We start from the raw sequence: 21,505 nt of genomic DNA, 5'->3' as shown, positions 1-21,505 counted from the left end.
TTTAACCTGCCATCAGTAGCATTGATAGGTAGCTCCAAACATTCCTTATTAACAAAAGTTTTTTGGTTTAAGACTCAAATTTTTCAAACTCCAGTTATTCTCAAATGAATATATGAGTCACATATTTTGCTTTGTTATGCGATGGTTCATGCACACATGTCACGTGGGGGAAGTGCATTGTGCCTGGAGTGTTAGTCCGTACCTCACTGCGGTACTGGTCGCATCACAGGTAGTGTTAGGCGCATTCTAGCCTCGATACCTTTGGTGTCACAATTTTTGCATGTTCTGTGCTGGTGTAATGTTTTAGTGAAAAGTGTCACAATGAAGTTATAATGGCTAATAGTAGGCCTAGTGAATCTGTTCTTTTGAGCTGGATTGAAGAAGAAGAAGACTTATATACTGATGTTGATGACCAAGGCTTTACTACTGTCTAAGTGATGCTCCTACTGAACATTCCATGCATCAAACTGATTCGGAGCAATCCAACAATTCAGAAAGTGATATTGATACAGTACTAACTGGCACCGAAATTCTTCAGTCTATACCCTCCACATCTACAATGCGGTCACCTGGAATTTTTGCACCTGAAAGAACTACAGTGCAGCCCTCAAGACAACGGAAAAGCTTGAAATGTCCATCTGCTACAGCCATAACGCAGCCTTCGGGACTTCAGTACATTGGAAAGGATAAATATACCAGATGGTATGTACACAAACAAACAAATAAGAAAGGAAAAGCATTAAGCCAAAATATAGTTAGTAAAACATCAGGTGTCAAAATTAATGCAAAAAATTTTAAAACTGTTGTAGATTGTTGAAAAGTTCTTCTTTCCAATGAAACAATCAGTGACATTGTTTCATTCACAAATATCCAGCTTTCTGAAATGGCCAGTTCGTATAAAAATGGTGAAAAGGACTGCCTACACACCATTGTTTATGAGCTATTAGCCTTTTTTTGGTGTTTTATATATGTTGGGTGTGAAGAAAGGCAATAATCTAAACACATCAGAAATTGTACAGCTCCACACATCAGAAATTGTAAAGCTCCCAAATTTTTCAGAGGATTCATGAGTGAAAGAAGATTTCACCAGTTGTACAGAGCTATTCGGTTTGATGACAAATGTACTCAAAATGCTCGTACAATAATTGAAACCTGTCCCCTATTAGACAAATTTTTGATAAGTTCCATCAGCAGTTGTATTTCGAGTTATACACCTGGGGAATACATGACGATTGGTGAAATGCTTGGTTTCCAAGGAAGATGTGAATTCTGACAAATACAATTGAAGAGACTAAATTTCAAATTGAAAAACTAGAAATTAGAGCCAAAAAAAATAATATGGGATTACAGATTTCATTTTAAAAAACAGAAATGATGCCAACTTCTAAAGTTGGTTTACCAGTTATTCAAATGAACAGTAATAAAGAGATTAAAATTGTTCAGAAATTCAAATAGCTTGGTGAAATAATAACATGGAACACAAATGAAAAAGAAGCAATAGAACACAGAACAACCAAATTTAAACAAGCACGAAGACTTACCTGGCCAACCTATAAAAAATATCTCTTTCGATAAACGCTAAGCTGAAACACTATAATTCCATAGTTAAACCAGAGGCAACATATGCTAGTGAAACTTAATTGAAATTAAATGTAAAATCTACAACAGACAAATTACAGAAAACTGATAGAACAATTATTAATAAAAACACCAAGTTGATGGACAGTGGAGATTGTTGCCTAACAACATTGTCTATCGTAATGTGAATCAATAATACTGTATCTACAATGTGTAAAAGAAGAATTTCCTTTTTCTGTCACATATCAAGATTACCAGACACCAGGATATTGAAACAACTATTTGATTACTTTTTGAAAAATAAAATCAATAATAATTGGTTCAAAGAAGTTCAGGATGATTTGGAAGAATTGGGTATAACTTGGCAACAAATCAAAGACAGAAAAGAGAAGAGGATTTTGAAGAATAAAAGCATAAGTCTCAAACTAAAAACAGTTGAACAGAAACATTATACTATATCGGACACACAAAGGACTTCCAGGTCGGAGAGAATGAGAAAGTTCTGGGAGAAGAAAAAGAAGAAATTAACTCAAATTTATTGATTTAAGTGCTCCAATGTGGGCGTAAAAAATGTAAATAATAATAGTAAATAAATAAATAATAATAATAAACCAGACAAATACGGAATTAAAATTTGTCTTGGTTGATGCCAGGACCTTGTTTACTGTAAATATGGAAATTTATCCCAGTAAACAACCGGCTAAAAGCCCTTACACTACAGACAATTCTGCATCCGCTTTTGTGAAGAGACAAATTCAACCATTTGACAACTCAGGAAGGAACATCATTATGAACAATTACTATACATCTGTTCCACTTGCCAATGACCTTTTTACTCACCATAGAATGACAATAGTTGGCATAGTAAGAAAAAAAATCCTCAATTGCCACCAGACTTTTTAAATATCAAGAAGGGACCCATTGGAAGTAGCATGTTTGGATTTGGCAAAGAACCTAATACTACGCTATTAGTTTCGTATGTTTGCAAGTAAAAAAAAAATGTTCTTTTGCTGTCCGCTTTACTTAATGATAATACCATCGACCCTGCAACTGGAGCTGTCAACAAGCCAGAGGTCATTACATTTTACAACGTTACGAAAGGAGGTGTCGATGTTGTTGACAGGAATAAAAAGGGTGAACAGTATATGGCCTATAGCAGTCTTCTGTGGTCTTTTGGATCTGGTTACTGTCAATGCCCAGATTAGTTATTTCTCTAATACAGGAGATTTGATTCCACGAAGAAAATACATCACCAATCTTGCCCTGGAAATCGTAAAGCCACATCTGTTGAGACGTGCTTCAGTCGATGTTCTATCAGTTGGTCTCAGAAATTCCATAAAAAATATCCTTGGGCAAGAACTTCCTGTCAGAAATGCAACACCAGCAGGCCCAGGTAATTATTGCTAAAAGTTATCACTTCTTCATTTTTATAAAAATCTAATTGAACATTTTGTAAAACTTGTTTATAATCGTTACCAAAAGACTAGGGTATTTATATTTTTTCAGACGTTCTCGGGTGGAAACCAAAATGTGCCTACTGCCCAGTCCGAAAAATAAATAAATAGATTTACGCCAGTTTGCTGTGATGCGCGCAGACGCTCAATATGCAAAGAGCACACTGGACTAACAAAATTAGTATACAGTGAATGTATTTTGCAAGAAGTTGAAAGAAATGAGTGAACAAGACAATGATAAAAAATAATGGGGTTTACAAATCATGATCAAATTTGTTTCGTATTGTAATATATATTTGCAATGCGAAGGTTTTTTTTCCCTTTTCATAATATTTAGTAATAGTTATGTGGATTTATATAAATACAAAGGGTAACAAAAAAACCAATCACATAAAACAAAATTATAATTACATTCTAAAAGAACGAAAACAATGTAGGAGTCAAAATTTTAGTAGCAAATATTTAGGTAATAAAGAATTGTGGATATATACAAATATGTAAATATATATACTAAATAACCAAAGACTAGTATAATTTATTCAAACTGCCAAGAAGAGCCCGTATAAAAACTAAAATCATACACCAAGCTGATGTTAGGGAGCACCTATACACTCTACCTCTCGCGTAAGTGAGGACAACGCTATCGATGGTGGGTTAAAATAAACACAGAATTACCACACTGGGCTGTGTGTGGCTGCTGGGTTATATGTTGTATACAGGTCTACATTATGGTTAGAGTATGATGACCAGATTTTTTATGTAGAAAACAGAACATTCCTGAAATAAGGGAACACGACACTAGTTATAAAGAAAATATGCTAATTATGACTGCACTACTTTATTAAGATAAATAAAAACTATTTACACATAAAAAGATGTACTACTTAAAAATTATACTTATTATGGCACTGCATCTAATTATAACTGATCAAGTGTTTCAAGAATTGAGCCTTAATATAGAATATAAAAAAATTGATTGACTACCATAATTCCTAACAAGTAATCAGTAGACATCATCAACCTGTTGAACACAAATTGTGGCTTCTGAATCAGGAACATCACTATTTACATTGTATTTGTCAGAAGACCTGATATCTCGCAGGAATTTACAATTGCTTAATAGCATATTGTAGAATTTCTTACAGCTATGGTCTTGAAAACGAGTCTTAACAATTACAATTGCTTAAATATTTTCAGTAGTAAAACATTTTTCATCATTCCAAAGTGAGTTCAGAATTGGAAAGACTCTTTTCACGACATCATTTGTGCCTGGTAATGCCAGAGTAAAACTGTCCGACTTATTGGCCGATTGGTCAGCATTGAGGCCTTCGGTTCAGAGGGTCCCAGGTTCGATTCGTGGCTGGGTTGGGTATTTTAATCATGTCTGATTAATTCTTCTGGCCCGGGGACTGGGTGTTTGTGTTTGCCTGAACACTTTCCTCTTCATATTCACACAACACATCACACTACTAACCACCACAGAAACACGCAATAGTAATTACATTCCTCCACATTATGGTTGGTGTCAGGAAGGGCATCCAACTATAAGACTAGGCCAAAACCAACATGTGATACATTTTGCACCCATGACCCCACAGACGTGGGAAAAGCGGTGGAAGAAGAAGAAGAAGAAGAATGCCAGCGTAAAACTCACAACCATCTGTATATACTGACATGGAATGCCTACACTTTTAAGTGTGTGGAAGACATCACACCATTTCTTATCAATTTCCACATTAATTTTTCCCCATTCCTCAAATTTTCTGTATATAATATTTTTCACATGTTCTATCTCATCAAATAATTAATCTTCATCTACCTAAATTGTTAAACTTGAATCTTCCAGAATTTTCAGACTGTTTACAACCTCCTCCCAAGATAAGAGAATTTTTCAATGTTATGCAATGAAATGGGTTCAGAGGCTGATACAGAGAAATCCAATTTTCTAAATAATCTAAAAAGGTGTCATAAAATAAATTGGTACCAAGCTCGATAGCTGCAGTCGCTTAAGTGTGGCCAGAATCTAGTATTCAAAAGATAGTGGGTTCGAATTCCACTGTCGGCAGCCCTGAAGATGGTTTTCCATGGTTTCCCATTTTCACACCAGGCAAATGCTGGGGCTATAACTTAATTAAGGCTACGGTTGCTTCCTTCCCGCTCCTAGCCCTTTTCTGTCCCATCATCTCCATAAGACGTATCTGCGTTCGTGCGACGTAAAACAACTTGTTAAAATAAAAATAATAAATTGGTAATAGGTTCACATTTCAGTTGGGTTAAAAGACCTTGATTTTCTAAAGAAATAACTCTTGTTTGAAATTTACTACATTTCCTGTTATTGTTTTTTTCTTTAAGTAGTTCTAATTCTTCAGTGGCTGAAATCTTGGTTCTCTCCAACTTTTCGATTGATTTTCAAAACATTTTCAGTTGGCTTTGTATAAAATGAAGCCCAAAAATAAACACATACACCTGTTTCAGCAATATCCTAAGAGATGAATTAAGACTACATGTTTATACGTATCAATAACTCTTGTAACTCGTGGCAACAATGACAATCATTTAGTTTTAACACTGCCCAGAACCTACTTATATTCAGTAGCAACAAAACCACAAAATAATTTCAGTTTCTCCACACATACTGTATAAATGTGAAAATATTGAAATATTTTATTCACTACTGCTTCTATGTTGATAGGAAGGATGTTCACACTTGTTTGCACACCACTGTGTACCATATGGGCTGCACAACCTCTGCCTTCAATGTTCGTTGTGAGTACACTGTTCAGTTTAGAATAAACATTGTTTGTTCTGGCCCTCTTGTACCCACCAAAGTTATTATTACAGTTAGTTATCTGCACAAAACGTGACAATCTTGTCAACTAAATGATGTTCTTTTAAGATGTCCACAACATAACTAATAATTCTGCTGGTTCTCCACCAGTGTTTGGAAAACAGATTACTCTGCACTGAACACCCTTGATAGGAATGAAATAACTAGAATTGGCATTAATTTTAAGCTTTTGTGATTTGATGCATCAACCATGACAGACATATACTTAGCACATTTAAGTTCTGATTGCACTCCATGCATTGCATACAGTGATAAAATGTTCACTAAAATCGACTCGCACTTTGTCATGGAACACGTGAATTTCTTATCAAATAGTTTTCTGATGATAAGACCTGTCCAGTCCATTGAACAAAAAATAATGGTTGTGTTTTGCAGTATGAAATCCAAACAGCCTTTCTTCAGTTACATTATGTTTATCTTCATTAGTTTGTAGTCCATTTGAACTTGCAAAGAAATTTATGCTACTGGAAGGTCTTGCAGAAACTGCCAACATATGCTTCTTCACCTTTTTCTTCTCCTTCTTCCTCTTAATTGATTTGTAATATTGCCAGATCCTCCATGTTCAATAAAAATAAAAACTGATTGACATAAATTACATTCCTTTTATATAGATGTGTTTTCCTTCAAGAAAGCAAACTCTTCCTTCACGGTTTGAGAGAAAGTACACTTACTATTTACCATATTAATACGCACGTGTATCTCAAAGCAAACAACAGACAATGAAGTGCAACGGAGTAAGCTCACCACACCAAGCGTTTAAGTTGCTCCCTGGCGGTAGCTACCTGAAAATGAAAATCCACTTCCTGTTTCTAGTCATTCGACTGAGTCAGGAATGAATGAAGCCCCCATCTAGCAGCAAGGATAGGAATTGTGCTAGCTGCCGAAGCCTGCCGCACTCCTCTGGGGCATGATTAATGACTGACAGATGAAATGAAATGTTATTGGAGAGTGTTGCTGGAATGAAAGATGACAATAACTGAAGAGAAACCTGTCCTGCCTCTGCTTTGTCCAGCACAAATCTCACATGGAGTGACCTTGATTATAATCATGGAACCAAGTGGTGAGAGGCCAGCGTGCTGCTGTCTGAGCCACGGAGGCTCTACTTTACTATGTTAAAATTTTGAATTTATAATTGTTTATAGATATTTCATATACTACACTACCAATTGTGTGTTTATTTTATTACATTAAAATTTAGAATTAGATTATTAGGATTTTTGCTTATCCAGATGTGCCCTAGTTCAGATGGCCTGAATAATCCAGTTCCTACTGTAGTTTTCAATCGTGCAATGTACAGATATTCGATCTCTGAATGTGACTGTTACTTAACGCACCATTAGCAGAGCCGTCCACGTATTTAACATTCAGAGCTTCTACAGCTAGTGAGGTCGTGCCATTATTAAAAAAGGACAATAGTCGGATAAAACATTAACGACTCAGTGATCTCCATGTAGTACAGAACAATCTGCATTGCTTCCAATATGCTGACATTAATGTTTCTCTCCAAGGCAATATTACACAGGAAAGTCTATTTAATTTATGTTTTAATTACAAGAAATTAATCCTGCATAATTATTTAGTCCATAGATGAATAAAATATATATTTACTTTAAGAAACTCATCGTAAATTTCACATGCTGTTGGGTAGGCAAGCCACTGATCAGAATTAATTGTCATGTGGTTTGCTACATTCTCCTGATATTTGTTATCGGCTAGTTTTGCCTACTATGTGTGAGTGTGCTGTCCTTTATTAGCCACATAGGAACGTGTTGTGTGAAATGCCTGGCAATTAAAGCAGGATGATTTCAATTATATGTTGAAAAATAAATTTAGATATAGGCAAAAGGGCTCAGTAATAATTTGTTATACTAAAAGTTCGAAATTCATCAAAATGAAATATTTTAACACACATTAAATAGGGAGAAGGAAGAGGGCCTAAAAATAATTTTGCAGTTCAGAACATTTCATTATATTGGTGTCTGTTACAGTGACCTTTTGCTGTACTTGAGTGAATACTTACAACAATTACAAAGAAGATGATGATGATGATGATGATGATGATGATGATGATGACTGTTCTAAAGTTTTAGAGCATTCTCCTCTGTAGAACTAATAATTGAACATTTCATCTCTACATAGATGATATGTTAGAATCACTGTACCATTTCTGATAAAAGGTGGTGTCCCTTATCCAAACCTGAACATTGGCAGCTAGCCAGTTTTCCTAGCTATGCCAGGCATGAACGATGAAGCACCCTGAGGTACAGTTTACTCACAGTAGTATGTGGCTGTTCCCTCTCTGCTCCTCCCCCAGCCAATATCACGAGTACACCTGTCCAAATTCTGTGTCCAGTGTTACTAATATGAGAGATACTGGGCGAGTTGGCCATGCGGTTAGAGGCGCGCGGCTGTGAGCTTGCATCTGGGAGATAGTGGGTTTGAATCCCACTGTCGGCAGCCCTGAAGATGGTTTTCCGTGGTTTCCCATTTTTACACTAGGCAAATGCTGGGGCTGTACCTTAATTAAGGCCAACTCCTAGGCCTTTCGTATCCCATCGTCGCCATAAGACCTATCTGTGTCTATGCAACATAAAGCCACTAGCAAAAAAAAAAAAAAAAAAAAAAAAGAGGTCTCTATGAAATTTAAGTTTCACCATATTCTAAAGGTAATTATTAAAAAAAGGATGTTTTTAATATGAGTCGTGTAATTCTACTGTGTTAACTGAAATGAAAGGTCCATGCAAATTTTGTACCATAGTCTATAGACTCGTAAGATTGCTACTTCTTCACTGAACCTCACACTTCCTGCCTTTAATGTCTACTGTATTTGTATACTTGTTTGTTCCGTTCCCATTAAAAATCAGTCAATTGACCATGGTCACATCTTTTTACACAGATTTCCAAGCTGAATCCACAATTCTCTGCTGATTGTTTTAGGAAAATACTGTAGAAATGATGTTTGGTCTGTTTTCTTCGCCACCGGAATATGCTTGTGATTTAAAGGCAACTGGATATGAAGAGCCATCATAATTTACAATTTGATTTTTCACCTCTTTGAATAGAGTAAGCATTCCTGAATCCAAAAATATATATAACTATGCTCCTGCAGCAAAAGTGTATTTTAAATGGCTATTTGAATATAGTAGCACCATTACCACGTACCCTCAGCTGTCAGCTTAGGACATTTCCAAAAGTGATCAATTTTAATATTTAGATACACTTTTTTCTGGAACCAGAAGGGCTAGAGCAATTAAACTCTATTCATATCTTTAACTGCCTAAACTCTACAAGGAAGACTTGCAAAAAGTAGATCTTTTTCCTAAAATATAATTAGTATGTCCACTAACCACCTCCAAATTTTAGAAGAAAATTTTTTTTTTAGGGCCCATTTTATCAGGGTAAAATATTTTTTTGGATGAACTTGTAAATCCTTATTGTAGATACTAGTATTACAAACTTACACAAAAAAAATTATGACTCTTAAAGTAATATATTCTGTGAAAACTGTACCCAAAATGTGCCAGAAATTTACATTTTTAAGTTTTGTATATTGCTATTTGCATCCCTATTGATGACTAAGGTAGATATATAGTTGATATTATCTGTGTATTTTGTCCTAATTGATGTTAAAAGGTGAGTAAAGTTTGGTAATCTTGGAACAAATACAGTAGTTTCATAGATTTATGGCCTACAAAATGGACCTTAAAAACATGCAGGTTTCATGTTCAAGTGCTCTCAACTGTTGAATTTTTTGCTATTTTGTTTAATTTACTTTTAGAGTTGGGCAAGACTACAGGATCTTTGGTAGGACATACTACTCCTGTCACCCAGATGTCATTTGCTAAGAACAGATATTGTTTGTCAGCCTCTTCTCAGGAAGCCATAATCTGGGATCTAACTTCAAACAGTCAAGCTCATCGCCTTAGTATGCGTAACAATGTGCTAGTAAAGAAGGTAATTTTTGACAATTTAATGTACCATACTTCAGGTATTTTTGCATGGTAATGATGTGTAAATAAAGTTTTTATTTGTTCTCTTATAGGTGATATTTATGCCAGTTACCAGTTATATATTGGCATGTTTCCAAGATGATGCTATGCATGTGTGGAAGTTCGAAACTTTTGAATTCATAAAGCAAATTGTACCAGATGCATGGAAGAATCATCATATAAAAACTATTGCATTTACGAGGTAGGCTAATGTAACCCAGTTGTAAAGTTTTAAAATACATGGTTTCTGATACAGTACATAATTAATATAGAGAGTTCTGTCAACTAGTGTGTCTTGAAATCATCAATATCATCATCAGTCACCACTGATCTTCATTTAAGGCAGTCACCCAGGTGCCAGATTTCCTATCAGTCTTTTCTTAAATAATGTATAAAGATGTTGAGAAGAACAGGGATTGCTGAGAAATTTCTTGGTAGTTCTTCTGCACCTTTTCTAGGCTAGAGATATACAGATATAACACTGTGAAAACTGTTTAGTATATATTTTGTAGGTAAATGCCCAGTCAATAGGCAATCTCTGCAACATTTTGTTGTCAATTTGTCACACAAGCATGAAAATAATGTGAGAGGAGCTTGCGTATGAATTTCTGCAGCTGCATGGCTTTTTTCTATTATGCAAGATGTGTACTCCACAGTGTAAAGTACAATGTATGTTATGATTATCAAAATTTAGATCAGTTAACATGTTCAGTGATCTGAAAAAAAATTTAAAAAATATAAAAAAAATAAGAAATAATGTGAACCCTCCCACATGCAAAGTGGGACAGCACTCTAGAAGAAACAAGAAGTTAGATAGAAGGCGGAGGTCCCACAGCCTGGTTCGATTTCTCCTCACTCTTCGTATTTGAGATCTAAGCTGGTTTGGGACAACATATCATTCAAGCAGTTACACTTCTAACACCTCAAATGCTTATAAACACGTAGTAAGAGCCTGAATATCATTTGTCATGGTGTCCACATTGAAGTGTACCAATATGTATTAAAAAAGTTGCTGTGTACATTATTGGACAGATTAATTTAATACACATTATTAGTATTGGGTACTGTATATTTGTATACTTCTAGCCTTAACACCTTGCATTACATAATTATTTGATAGTCCTGGGTGTACCTAATGTGGGGGACCTGAAAATGGATTGACTCAGCTTCTTGAAGAAGCCTTCCTTGTGAAATGTTGAGATTTTCTTCTGAAGACGCAGAGCGAAGTTCTCTGCGAAACGTAAAAATTTCACCTTATTTTCTTGACACAGTATAAGCTCAAAAGCCTATATCATGTCTCTTTAAGATTGTCAGGGAGCTATTATAAAAATAGTTACATTGGTCACAGACCAGCATTAAAATTGAATTAGACTGTGATGCCAGTGCTGTCGTAAGGATGGCAATAATTAGTCAGTAAAAAAGGCTGCATGTAATGAAGGGCTGTCATGAATGCCTTCTCCGCCCTTCCCTCCTTCCCTTTCTCTCTTTAAATTCATGATAGCAGAATACATCCAAAAGGCAAGATTAGAATATAGGAAACCTAACAGTACAACGTGCAGAATGAATTTACTCAGCTTCTTGGAGAAGTCTTCCTCGTGAACAGTTGAGATTTTTCTTCTGAAGACGCAGAGCAAAGTTCTCTGTGAATCATTCACTAAATGACACTGTATGTTTCCAAGAACGTGGGTTTGATCCTGACTGAGGATGGTAAGATTTAAGACTAAATCATTAGTTTCTGGCACATTAACCGAAGAGAACCAGTTAACAATATATCGTCAAAGTCCACCAATGCAAAAAAAGACTGGCTGATGATATATCACCAATGTTTGCACTAGCCAAACAGACCAGCTAGCAATATTTTGTGGATGGAATAAACCTAAAATTTGTTTTCAAATAGTCCTGTTATTCATAGTATTCTTTTCTTCATTTCCTCAATATTTTGGATGAATATCAAAGTGTTAAGAAACTCCTACACCATTTAGTTCCAACACCCTGGCATCCAATAAGATCATTAGTGTTTAGAACAAACATAAAACGACTTACATTGTTATTAAAATTATTCATTTTTATCACGTATTGTAATTATGATCAGTGCCTGTTCTTTGGGATGCTGTTCACTATTAAGCAATATAATGGTTTGAAATATACACTGCAAAAAAGTTTGCAATATCAAGGATGTAGTGTAATAATAAAGTTACAGAAAGTTGTTTATTGTATCACAGAGACACTAAACCAAGCCCCATGGCGCAACAACGCTGAAGAGCCATGGCTGATCAAGCGACTGCCGCTCTGCTCGAAGGTCTGCAGATTTTGAGATGTCGTATAGTCAGTACAACGAATCCTCTTGGCCGTTATTCTTGGTCTCCATCACAGAGACGCACAACATGGAAATGTAAACTTTTATTAATTCAAATGTTTTTCTTCCAATATCAAATACAAATAAACGGTAATAATGAAAAGGTTACAATTTGTGTTGGTTTTTAGGGAGGGTTGTCCCTTCTTCACTCTGCCTTAGTACCGTGTATGATCTCTCGTGCATTGTTCAGGTCTCTGACATCCCATTCCATTTAAAGTCCATAGTGCTACCGCCCTATTGGGCCTTGTCTTACCATGCTACTGCTGCTCTGCTGGAAGGCCTTCAGATTATGAGTTGACGGATCCTTTCTACCGCTATTCTTGATTCAGTCAATCGACCAGCCATCATTGATCTGCATGTATGGCAGTTGTCCAGGTGGCAGATTCCCTATCAATTGTTTACCTCATATTGACATTTATTTATAAGTTTTTACCTGGCTTTTTCTTAAATACTTTCAATGAACTTGAAAATGTATTAAACTTTTTTCTTGAAAATTTATTCCAATCCCTTACTCTTCATCCTGTAAATGAATATTTGCCCCAATCTGTCCTCTTGAATTCCAACTTTATCTTTATTATTGAGACCTGTATAGAATATTTTTATTTGTAAATTGCTTTAAGGAATATTCACTGTGTGATGTGGGATTTGTAGAATATTTTATTTTAAACTTTTTTTTGCTATACTTACTGTATGATGTGGAGTGTTGTGGTAGAATATTTTATTCGTATTCCATTTAGCTACCTAACCTGTATGGTGTAAAATATTTTGTAGTATGTTTTATTTGTATTCCCCTTTTCTACTTAAGTAACTACTAGATTATAAATTATTGCTCTGTAATAGCTGGAACAGTCCAGAAAAGGTTGTGACGCGGACTTTTAGAACAGGTTGTGTTGGCTCCTGTTGGTTGTGGATTCTAGAAATATGGCCTTACTAATTCTGGAAAATTGAAAGTTTGCGATTAGTGTCTGTATTATGTTCGGGAATATTGTATAAACATCGCGACTGGATAAAGAGTTGTGATTGGTGAATATGGGTGGCGATAGGCAAGCTACTGTGCTCTGATTGGTCACTCGGTAATCGCACCAAGGCCAGACTTCCCTTTCCAAACGTGAGTGAGGCAGGATTTCGTGGTCTTTCGTTCTCTCGTCAGTCCAAAGTTTTGACGCAGGTCGGCGACTCCTTGCTCCCGGGATGGGCTACCTTGGGTTAAGCACTCTTGATTTCAGTTCCACCTTAAATTATGATTAATGTTCGCTTGCATTTTCATATAGCAGTTTGCCCTACCCGCCCCAAGCTCGCCACTCAATTACTTCAGATGCCTTAGCTTTTCAGCTGGGCCTGCCTGTTTGCTTTCGAGGCATTCCTCTTTCCTTGTTTTGCTAAACATGTAATTTGTATATTCATTTATTTCCCTTGGGGTTTGCCTCTAGTAAGTCTGTGTCACTTGATGCACACTAGTTTTTCCGCTGCCCCACATCAGAAGTGTTTTTGGTGTGGGAGCAGAGTTGAACTGGACTCGGCGCCAAGTTTAGATATTTCTGATTTCCCCCCATTTCCATTATGTTTCTCAGATGTTTTAGAGAGCATGTTTACTTTCATTCTAAATTGTATTTGTATCTTGTGTGCCTTCTTACCTTCAGAAACGTATTGTAGAACTTGGATTATGCTAAGATATTTCTGGTTAACTTCTTGGGCTAATACCAAAGCTCTTGTCAAACAACATCTAATCTTGTATTTGTAAATTATGTGACTGGATTGTTTGGATAGATGAATTTTTTTCGAAACTCACTTTGTAACGTTCATTTTGCAAATAATATTTTGAAAACAAGAGATCACCATTGATTTTTCTGGAAACCCGCAACCTTCTCATCTCTACGGCCTTTGGTAGGTTTCCCAGTCCCCGTTCCACGTTCCTTGTTTATAGTCGTTAAGTTGACCAACCTAATTTTTGTTTGTGTGTATTAGGCACAGTTCATCTGATGTTTATTGCGTGTCTAGGGCTTAAAGTACTGTGTAATTTGATTTATTTTCCTCCCTTTCAACTGTGTTTCGTGTAACTGCTGAAAAACCGGTTACAATTATGATCTTTCCTACTTTTAAACACTCCACTCAGTATTATTCTACTACCGAGCTCGATAGCTGCAGTCGCTTAAGTGTGGCCAGTATCCAGTAACGGGAGATAGTGGGTTCGAACCCCACTGTAGGCAGCCCTGAATATGGTTTTCCATGGTTTCCCATTTTCACACCAGGCTGTACCTTAATTAAGGCCACGACCGCTTCCTTCTCACTCCTAGCCCTTTCCTGTTCCATCATCGCCATAAATCCTATCTGTGTCGGTGCGACATAAAGTAACTTGAAAAAAAAAAAAACTTTGAAGCTAGTCATGGCATATTACAGAAAACGAAACAAGCCCCTTTCAATAACGTTTATAGATTTCAAGAAAGCTTACGACTCCATCCACAGACCATCATTATTAAAAATCTCAAGACATTTTGGACTTCACCCAAAGCTAATCAAATTAATTGAACTTACTCTAACTAATACAATTTCTAAAATTAAGTTCAGAGGAGAACTTTCTGAATCATTTTTGGTAACGACTGGTTTAAGATAGGGTGACGGATTGTCACCTCTTCTTGCACTAGAGTACGTTATGAGGGAATGATACAAGAACAACTCGAAAAATATAAAAATTGGAACCCAGAAGGATAACATACATTTGAACTGTCTACGATTGGCAGATGATCTAGCTCTTCTGGCCCACGATATTCAGTAAACAAAACAACAAATAAAATCTTTACAGGAAATAGCTCAAAATATTGGTTTGAAAATTTCATTTGCAAAAATAGAAATTATGCTAACTCAATTTCCGCATGGAAACAAAATTAAGCTGGTAGGCCAAGAAATAAAAATTGTAGAAAAATTTAAATACTTAGGTGAAATTATCACATACAACCTGAACGAGAAATCAGCATGGCAAAATAGAATAGATAAACTGGTTACACTATAGCATGTTGCCAAGAATACATGTAATAATAAGTGTCTCTCAATAGCAACCAAATTGAAACACTACAAAACAGTCACCCAGCCATCAATCACATATGCATATGAAACATTATTCAAAACAACAAACACAATTGCAATAGATAGAGTACTCAAGTTAGAAAGGAGAATAGTGAGAACATGTTTAAATAAAAATTATCAAGTAAATGGAGTCTGGAGACTAGCTTTCAATGAGACACCTGATAAAGAAATAGAGCCTGTGACTAGCACAAACAAAACGAAACAAATATCATTCTTAGGGTATCTAATACGGTCATCAGAAAATAGAATCAGTAGAAAAGTAATAGAAAAATTATGTAAGAGTAAGAATAATATTAGATGGATCACAGAACTTAAAGAAGACACAAGAGAGTTACATCTTACAATAGAAGATTTAAAATATAAAACAAATACACTCAAGATATTGAAAGATAAACACACTAGACTACAGACAAAAATCAGCAAGCAGGGAATAGGAAGAGTGATTCCATCCTATGTTGACTAAAAAATAAAATGATATTAACACCTAGGCACTTACATTGTTCCCCATGAGGTACTATCACCCCATCAACACAATAATTAAAAATGAGATTACTTTTCCTCTTGGTGAAACTTACAACTTGATTTTTCATCCCATTTATATTCATACCATTGTCTGCTGTCCATCTCACTACATTGTTTAAGCCTCCTTTCAGTCGCTCACAATCCTGCAACACATTTACTACATAATTTGCAAATATCCTTATCTGCCCTGCAGGACCCCCACTGTGGGGACGTAGATGAATACACCCACGGTATCCCCTCCCTGTCATAGGAAGCAGCTACAATGGGCGACCAAGGGTTGATTGATAAAGAACCATGTGACTATTTGTGGTTAGTACCGTTATGTGAGAAACACCACGGGTCTGGGCGTTGCCTGTGATTAGTACCACTATATTTGGAACACCATGGGCTTACGTTGCCTGTGATTAGCACCATTATGTGAGAAACACCACGGGTCTGGGCATTGCCTGTGATTAGACCACTATATGAGCGACACCGTGGGTCTGCACTGCCTGTGATTAGTACCCACTATATGAGGAACACCATGGGATAGTTCAGGTCCCTGTGATTAGTACACGTAGGTGAGGAACACCATGTTTTTGCGTTGCCTGTGAGTGGCGTCATTATGTGAGAAACACCATAGGTCTGTGTTACCTGTGTAACATGCATTACTTGTGATTAGTACAATAATGTGTGGAACACTGTGACTCTACTTTACTTTTCATTAGTAATGCTATGTGAAAAATACCATGGTTCTACTTTACTAGCGATAAGTACCATTATGAGTGGCTGTTGACCTTGATTTTGGACCCCTTTAGACAACAAACATCATTGATTGAGGATTGTGCTTTGGAAGCAGTCCCATGGTCAGTAATACTATTGTTTTAATGTAGTTTCTGGGAAGGTGGGACATTGCGGGTGGGATCCACTGATTGTTTTAAGTTCATAATCATTGTTCATCATAGTCTTTTTGAATTCTAGTCAGTGGATCAATTTTTAAATTATTTTTAACTTTCAGTATTGTGAGTTGAGTCTGCAGATTATTTTAAATTCATATTCATCCATTCATTCTTCATTGTCACGTTACCGAGCTCGATAGCTGCAGTCCCTTAATTGCGGCCAGTATCCAGTATTCGGGAGATCGTGGGTTCGAACCCCACTGTCGGCAGCCCTGAAGATGGTTTTCCGTGGTTTCCCATTTTCACACCAGGCAAATGCTGGGGCTGTACCTTAATTAAGGCCACGGCCGCTTCCTTCCCACTCCTAGCCCTTCCCTGTCCCATCGTCGCCATAAGACCTATCTATGTCGGTGCGACGTAAAGCAAATAACATTGTCACGTTTTGAATTCTGGTCGCTGGAAGAATTTTAGACTTTTAAATTGTCATTACATTTCATTTTGTACCATTAGGGGCTGATGATCTAAATGTTAGGCCCCTTTAAACAACAAGCATCATCATCATCATTGTTATTATCGGTACTTTTCCATTTTTTTGACGATACACTTTAGGTAACCCCCTACCATGTGTGATACTACTGCTTGTATATGTCCACTGAAACTCATACTGCATTGTATACACTACTGGATTGCCAGTCTTCACCTGAAATGACATAGTTCACCCTAGGCTCACCACAGACTGTAGGCAGCTACATCTGCTGTGTTGTAAAGGAGCAATTGAATTGCTTCTGTGTATACAGGGCTCTCTACCACTTACAACAGGACTACACACGCCCTACCACATAACGTGCCTAATCCTACAATATACCAAAAAAATTTTGAGGTGTATATTTTAATATGACCACTCCTTATAAATTGTAGGCTTCATTGCTCCTCTCAATAGCTTACATTTGGTGAAGTATGTGTGGTGGGATATGAAACCCAGCAGGATTTGGTATTGATTTCACGTATTTGTGCCGCTCTTTATCTTACTGACCACCTTCTTCTATGACTAAGTGTATTCCAGCATGTGCGATGTCTGCTCTTCGGATTTTATGTGGTCATACACTATGTTCTAGTCAGGCTGAACACTCCTCCTGTCAATGACTAGTGTTAATTTATAACTGTTAGGTTCTTCAGTCTGTCAAAACCAATTTATGAATAAATAAGTTTAAAACTTTGCATATGATACCTGAAAAAGAAACTACTTAATTAAACATAGCCTGACATGTTTCGTTCTTGAAAGAACATCATCAGGTTCTATCAAATCACACTCTAAAATATTTAGAAGTGTATAACATTTATGTACGGTACATTACAGATATCCTGCGTCCTCATGTGTTATCTCTCATATGACAGTATCGTAGTGCCATTTTTCAACAGGACAGTGCTCATCTACACATGGCATGTGTGTCTATGAACTTTCTGCATGATGTTGCGGTAGTACCGTGACCAGCTAGATCCACAGATCTGTCCCAATATAACGTGTGGGACCACCTCGGAAGTCAAATCCACCCAGTGCCGGTATCCAGGATATCAAAGACCAGTTACAACAGTTGTAGGCCAGCTTGCATCAGGAGAGGATATGACACCCTTCCCAACTGAATCAGTGCATGCATTCAGGCCAGAGAGATTACAACATCATACTGATAAGTGGGCTTGTACTGCCACATTCTCTGTAAATTTGACTTGATTTTGTAATCACTGAAATAACATCACATACCCTCTCAACACGTGAAGGTTCATTTTGTTTTCTCTTCCTTTTCTGGGGGTTTCAATTTTTTTGTCAGGCAGTATAGTTTCCAAATATTCAGTCTTCTTGAATGGTCAGGTCAGGTACATCCTGCTACCATATGCGACAGTAGACGGTACTACCTGGTACTATCTGGTCGAGGGTTGGGTGGCTGTTACCAAACCTGACAAACGGAGAACCAATGGCTATGGGTAGAGGAGTTCACCCTTAGGGGGCTTGTTGAAGCCATTGTGTAGGAAATGACACATAAATTCAACTGGAAGCTGCTGCCTTGCAGATGTGGCAGGGGACTGCTAAAGGCTAAGAGAATGTTCTCTAACATTAGGCCTAGCAAGTCAGTTGGAGAGTAACTGCGATCGCTTTCAACACTTATATGAGCCTTGGATGCAAACAAAGACCTCGGAGTAGACAACAGCACCTGCAGACACGCTAGGTATGACAGTTTGCAGCCTGATGATAGACCAAGCCTTGCTATTGTAACAATCCCAGAGAAGACAACACACTCGAATAGGAACAATCAGTGTACTGAGTTTGACTGGGAAATGTGAAGAGTTAGTGGACATCATGGAGAGAAGGAAAATATCAATCCTAGGACTGAGTGAAACTAAATGGAAAGATAAAAGGAAGAAAGAGTAATTTTTGTTTTAAGAGGAAGTACAACTAGGTAATCATCCTCGAAATCTGAGAGCTTGAAGTTGGTCTTGTCTAATGAAGTCATACTTTGCCTCTCAAACAAATCTGATCCTTTCTTCTAGTTGTCGTTCTCATATTACCTTTCTCCTTAATCAGCACCCCTTTTCCATCATTCATTCATTCATTCATTCATTCATTCATTCATTCTGTCGTAGGTACGACATCCTAACTGGTGTAAAACCTTCAGTTATTATGTTTAACATATTTTAATTATATTTTATTAAATGCTAAATTATATTTTATTAAATGGTAAATATGACTAATACATGGTTGCCCTGTAAATATGTATTATAAATTTGTGTAACCTCAAATACGTAATGTGTAGAAGTTTAACCTCAAAATCTATATAGTCGAAAGCTGTAGAAAAATCTGTGATGTTCGTATATTAGGTGTATTCTGCTATAATTTGGTATATATGAAGGGTTCGGGAAACTTACTGTAAGGTTTATTATCCAGATACATGTAGAGACATTAGGAATGTTGGAGAGATTTCCATGTGTAGAGTAAGTCGGGGAGAGATGGCGCACATTTTGTAATGATCGTGCAGCAAGTCTTCGCCAACATTTCGATTAGCTTATTTTTATGCTAGACGTCATTCCTTATATCTCTCCTCACTGCCTTTTGAAGGAAATGATCTGAATGTAAGTAGATTACAGAAAGAGATCGTTTATTTGAAAGTGTGTCACCTGCGCCATCTCTCCCGTGGTGTCTGGGTGAGATGGTGTCATGTACTTGATATGCTAAGGAGGGAAGAAATTAAGAAGTAAACTATGATTACAGGTTTAATACATTTATTTACCTTATTTACATTCTCTTGTCTATTATTTCATGGTCATTAATAAATCAATTAATTATTTAAACTTCAAGATTTATCCCTCAGTACTTTTAGGATATGTTTATGCTTAATCTCTCTCCTCCACAATCTTTACACAAGTTCTTATACACTGAACACAATTCATACAGCCACTTGTTGCAGACAGTGCACTTAATCCAATCATCCTTCTTTTTTGTCAAATAATAGTTTTCCCAGCACTCCACACACTTGTTGCAATCATCGGATATTGCATTATTTTGCCCATCTTGAATCATTTTGGCTGCTTCATTGGAATGAGGTTTTTCTCCTTTCCTACTCTTTCCCGTTGTGGCAGTGGTTACAATTTTTCTTTGCACTTTATTCTTTTCGTTCACTGAAATTTCTCTTTTGTTGGAGATGTTACGCTGTAAAGTTTCATTAAAGGCATGTACCAAAAACTTGATTAGGCTGTAGCTCCTTCCTGTTCTTCATAATTAGTATAATTTGACACAGAAATTCAAAAAAATGCATATAGGCTATATAATATATTTTACATTTTATTAACAAACTGATCAGAGGATGGAAACACATTTTATACCTAAATGGAAATTCAAAGAATACCACGCCATCTCTCCCGGAAATGTAGCGCGCCAACTCTCCCGATATTTGGGGAGAGATGGCGCAACCCTGCCCCAAGAACTGCGTTGGCCCAACGTGGCGTATATCACACCATTATAGTCGTTGACTAACCTAGTCACCCGCCTGTGCCAATGCAAAGTTAATTTAACTTGAACAACCCAGTCAGTGGGCTTTTATATCATGCCGTAGCAAAACTTTGAAGGTAGAGAAGAGGTACTTGCCAGAAATATCCGTGATTTCAGGCGAAATCACTCACACCATGTGACATCCAACAGATAACTTTTGTACTCACGTACACATTGTACACGCGAGAAGCAGTGGTCGAGCGATCTAGCGGGCGATTGCTGCACTGGTCTACCCTGCGCCATCTCACCCGGTGCGCCATCTCTCCCGGAATCACTATAATGGTAAACGGTAAACAAAAGTTTGAGCTGGATCCATTACTGGAGTACTCCATTCGACTAACTGGTCGATCAATGTTTTGAGTGTGTTCCATTTAGAGCGTTGTAAGAACCCTTCTAGTCCGGCCCCGCGGTGTAGGGGGCAACGCGTCTGCCTGTCACTCGGCGGCCCCGGGTTCGATTCCTGGCCGGGCCAGGGGTTTTTAATTGTAAATGATCAATATCCCTGGCCTGGGGACTGGGTGTTTGTGTCATCCTTAATGTTCCTTTCCTCACATTCAACACTCTACACTTCTGCAATTCCACTTACACGCAAGTTCCTATCATATGGTGCAACAAATAGCATTTTTTTTAAAAACCTTCCAGAAATCGATAATTCTAGACGGTTGATTGAACAGTATATATATCGAGCTGTCAGTGAGTGAGTAAGTCAAGTGTTGGACTCGGAGTGACTTGTGCTCTGAGGTGGAGTCAGTTCAAGAGA

The 21,505-nt window shown here is 37.0% G+C and overlaps 1 protein-coding gene across 3 annotated transcripts in view; it reads left to right on the top strand.

Annotated features, from left to right (window-relative positions):
• LOC136871927 (TBC1 domain family member 31) overlaps positions 1–21,505 on the top strand; it is a 392,653-nt gene that overhangs the window by 125,610 nt on the left and 245,538 nt on the right. For all 3 annotated transcript variants that reach the window (XM_068227257.1, XM_067145659.2, XM_067145660.2), the window contains 2 exons: positions 9,659–9,834; positions 9,923–10,071. In XM_068227257.1, coding sequence (XP_068083358.1) covers positions 9,659–9,834; positions 9,923–10,071 — 325 coding nt within the window. The remainder of the gene's footprint in view (positions 1–9,658; positions 9,835–9,922; positions 10,072–21,505) is intronic.

The sequence above is a fragment of the Anabrus simplex genome, chromosome 4, assembly GCF_040414725.1.
Source record: "Anabrus simplex isolate iqAnaSimp1 chromosome 4, ASM4041472v1, whole genome shotgun sequence".
Taxonomy (NCBI): Eukaryota; Metazoa; Arthropoda; class Insecta; order Orthoptera; family Tettigoniidae; genus Anabrus; species Anabrus simplex.
Note: the sequence above shows the minus strand (reverse complement) of the source record. Positions and strands in the feature narration are given on the sequence as shown.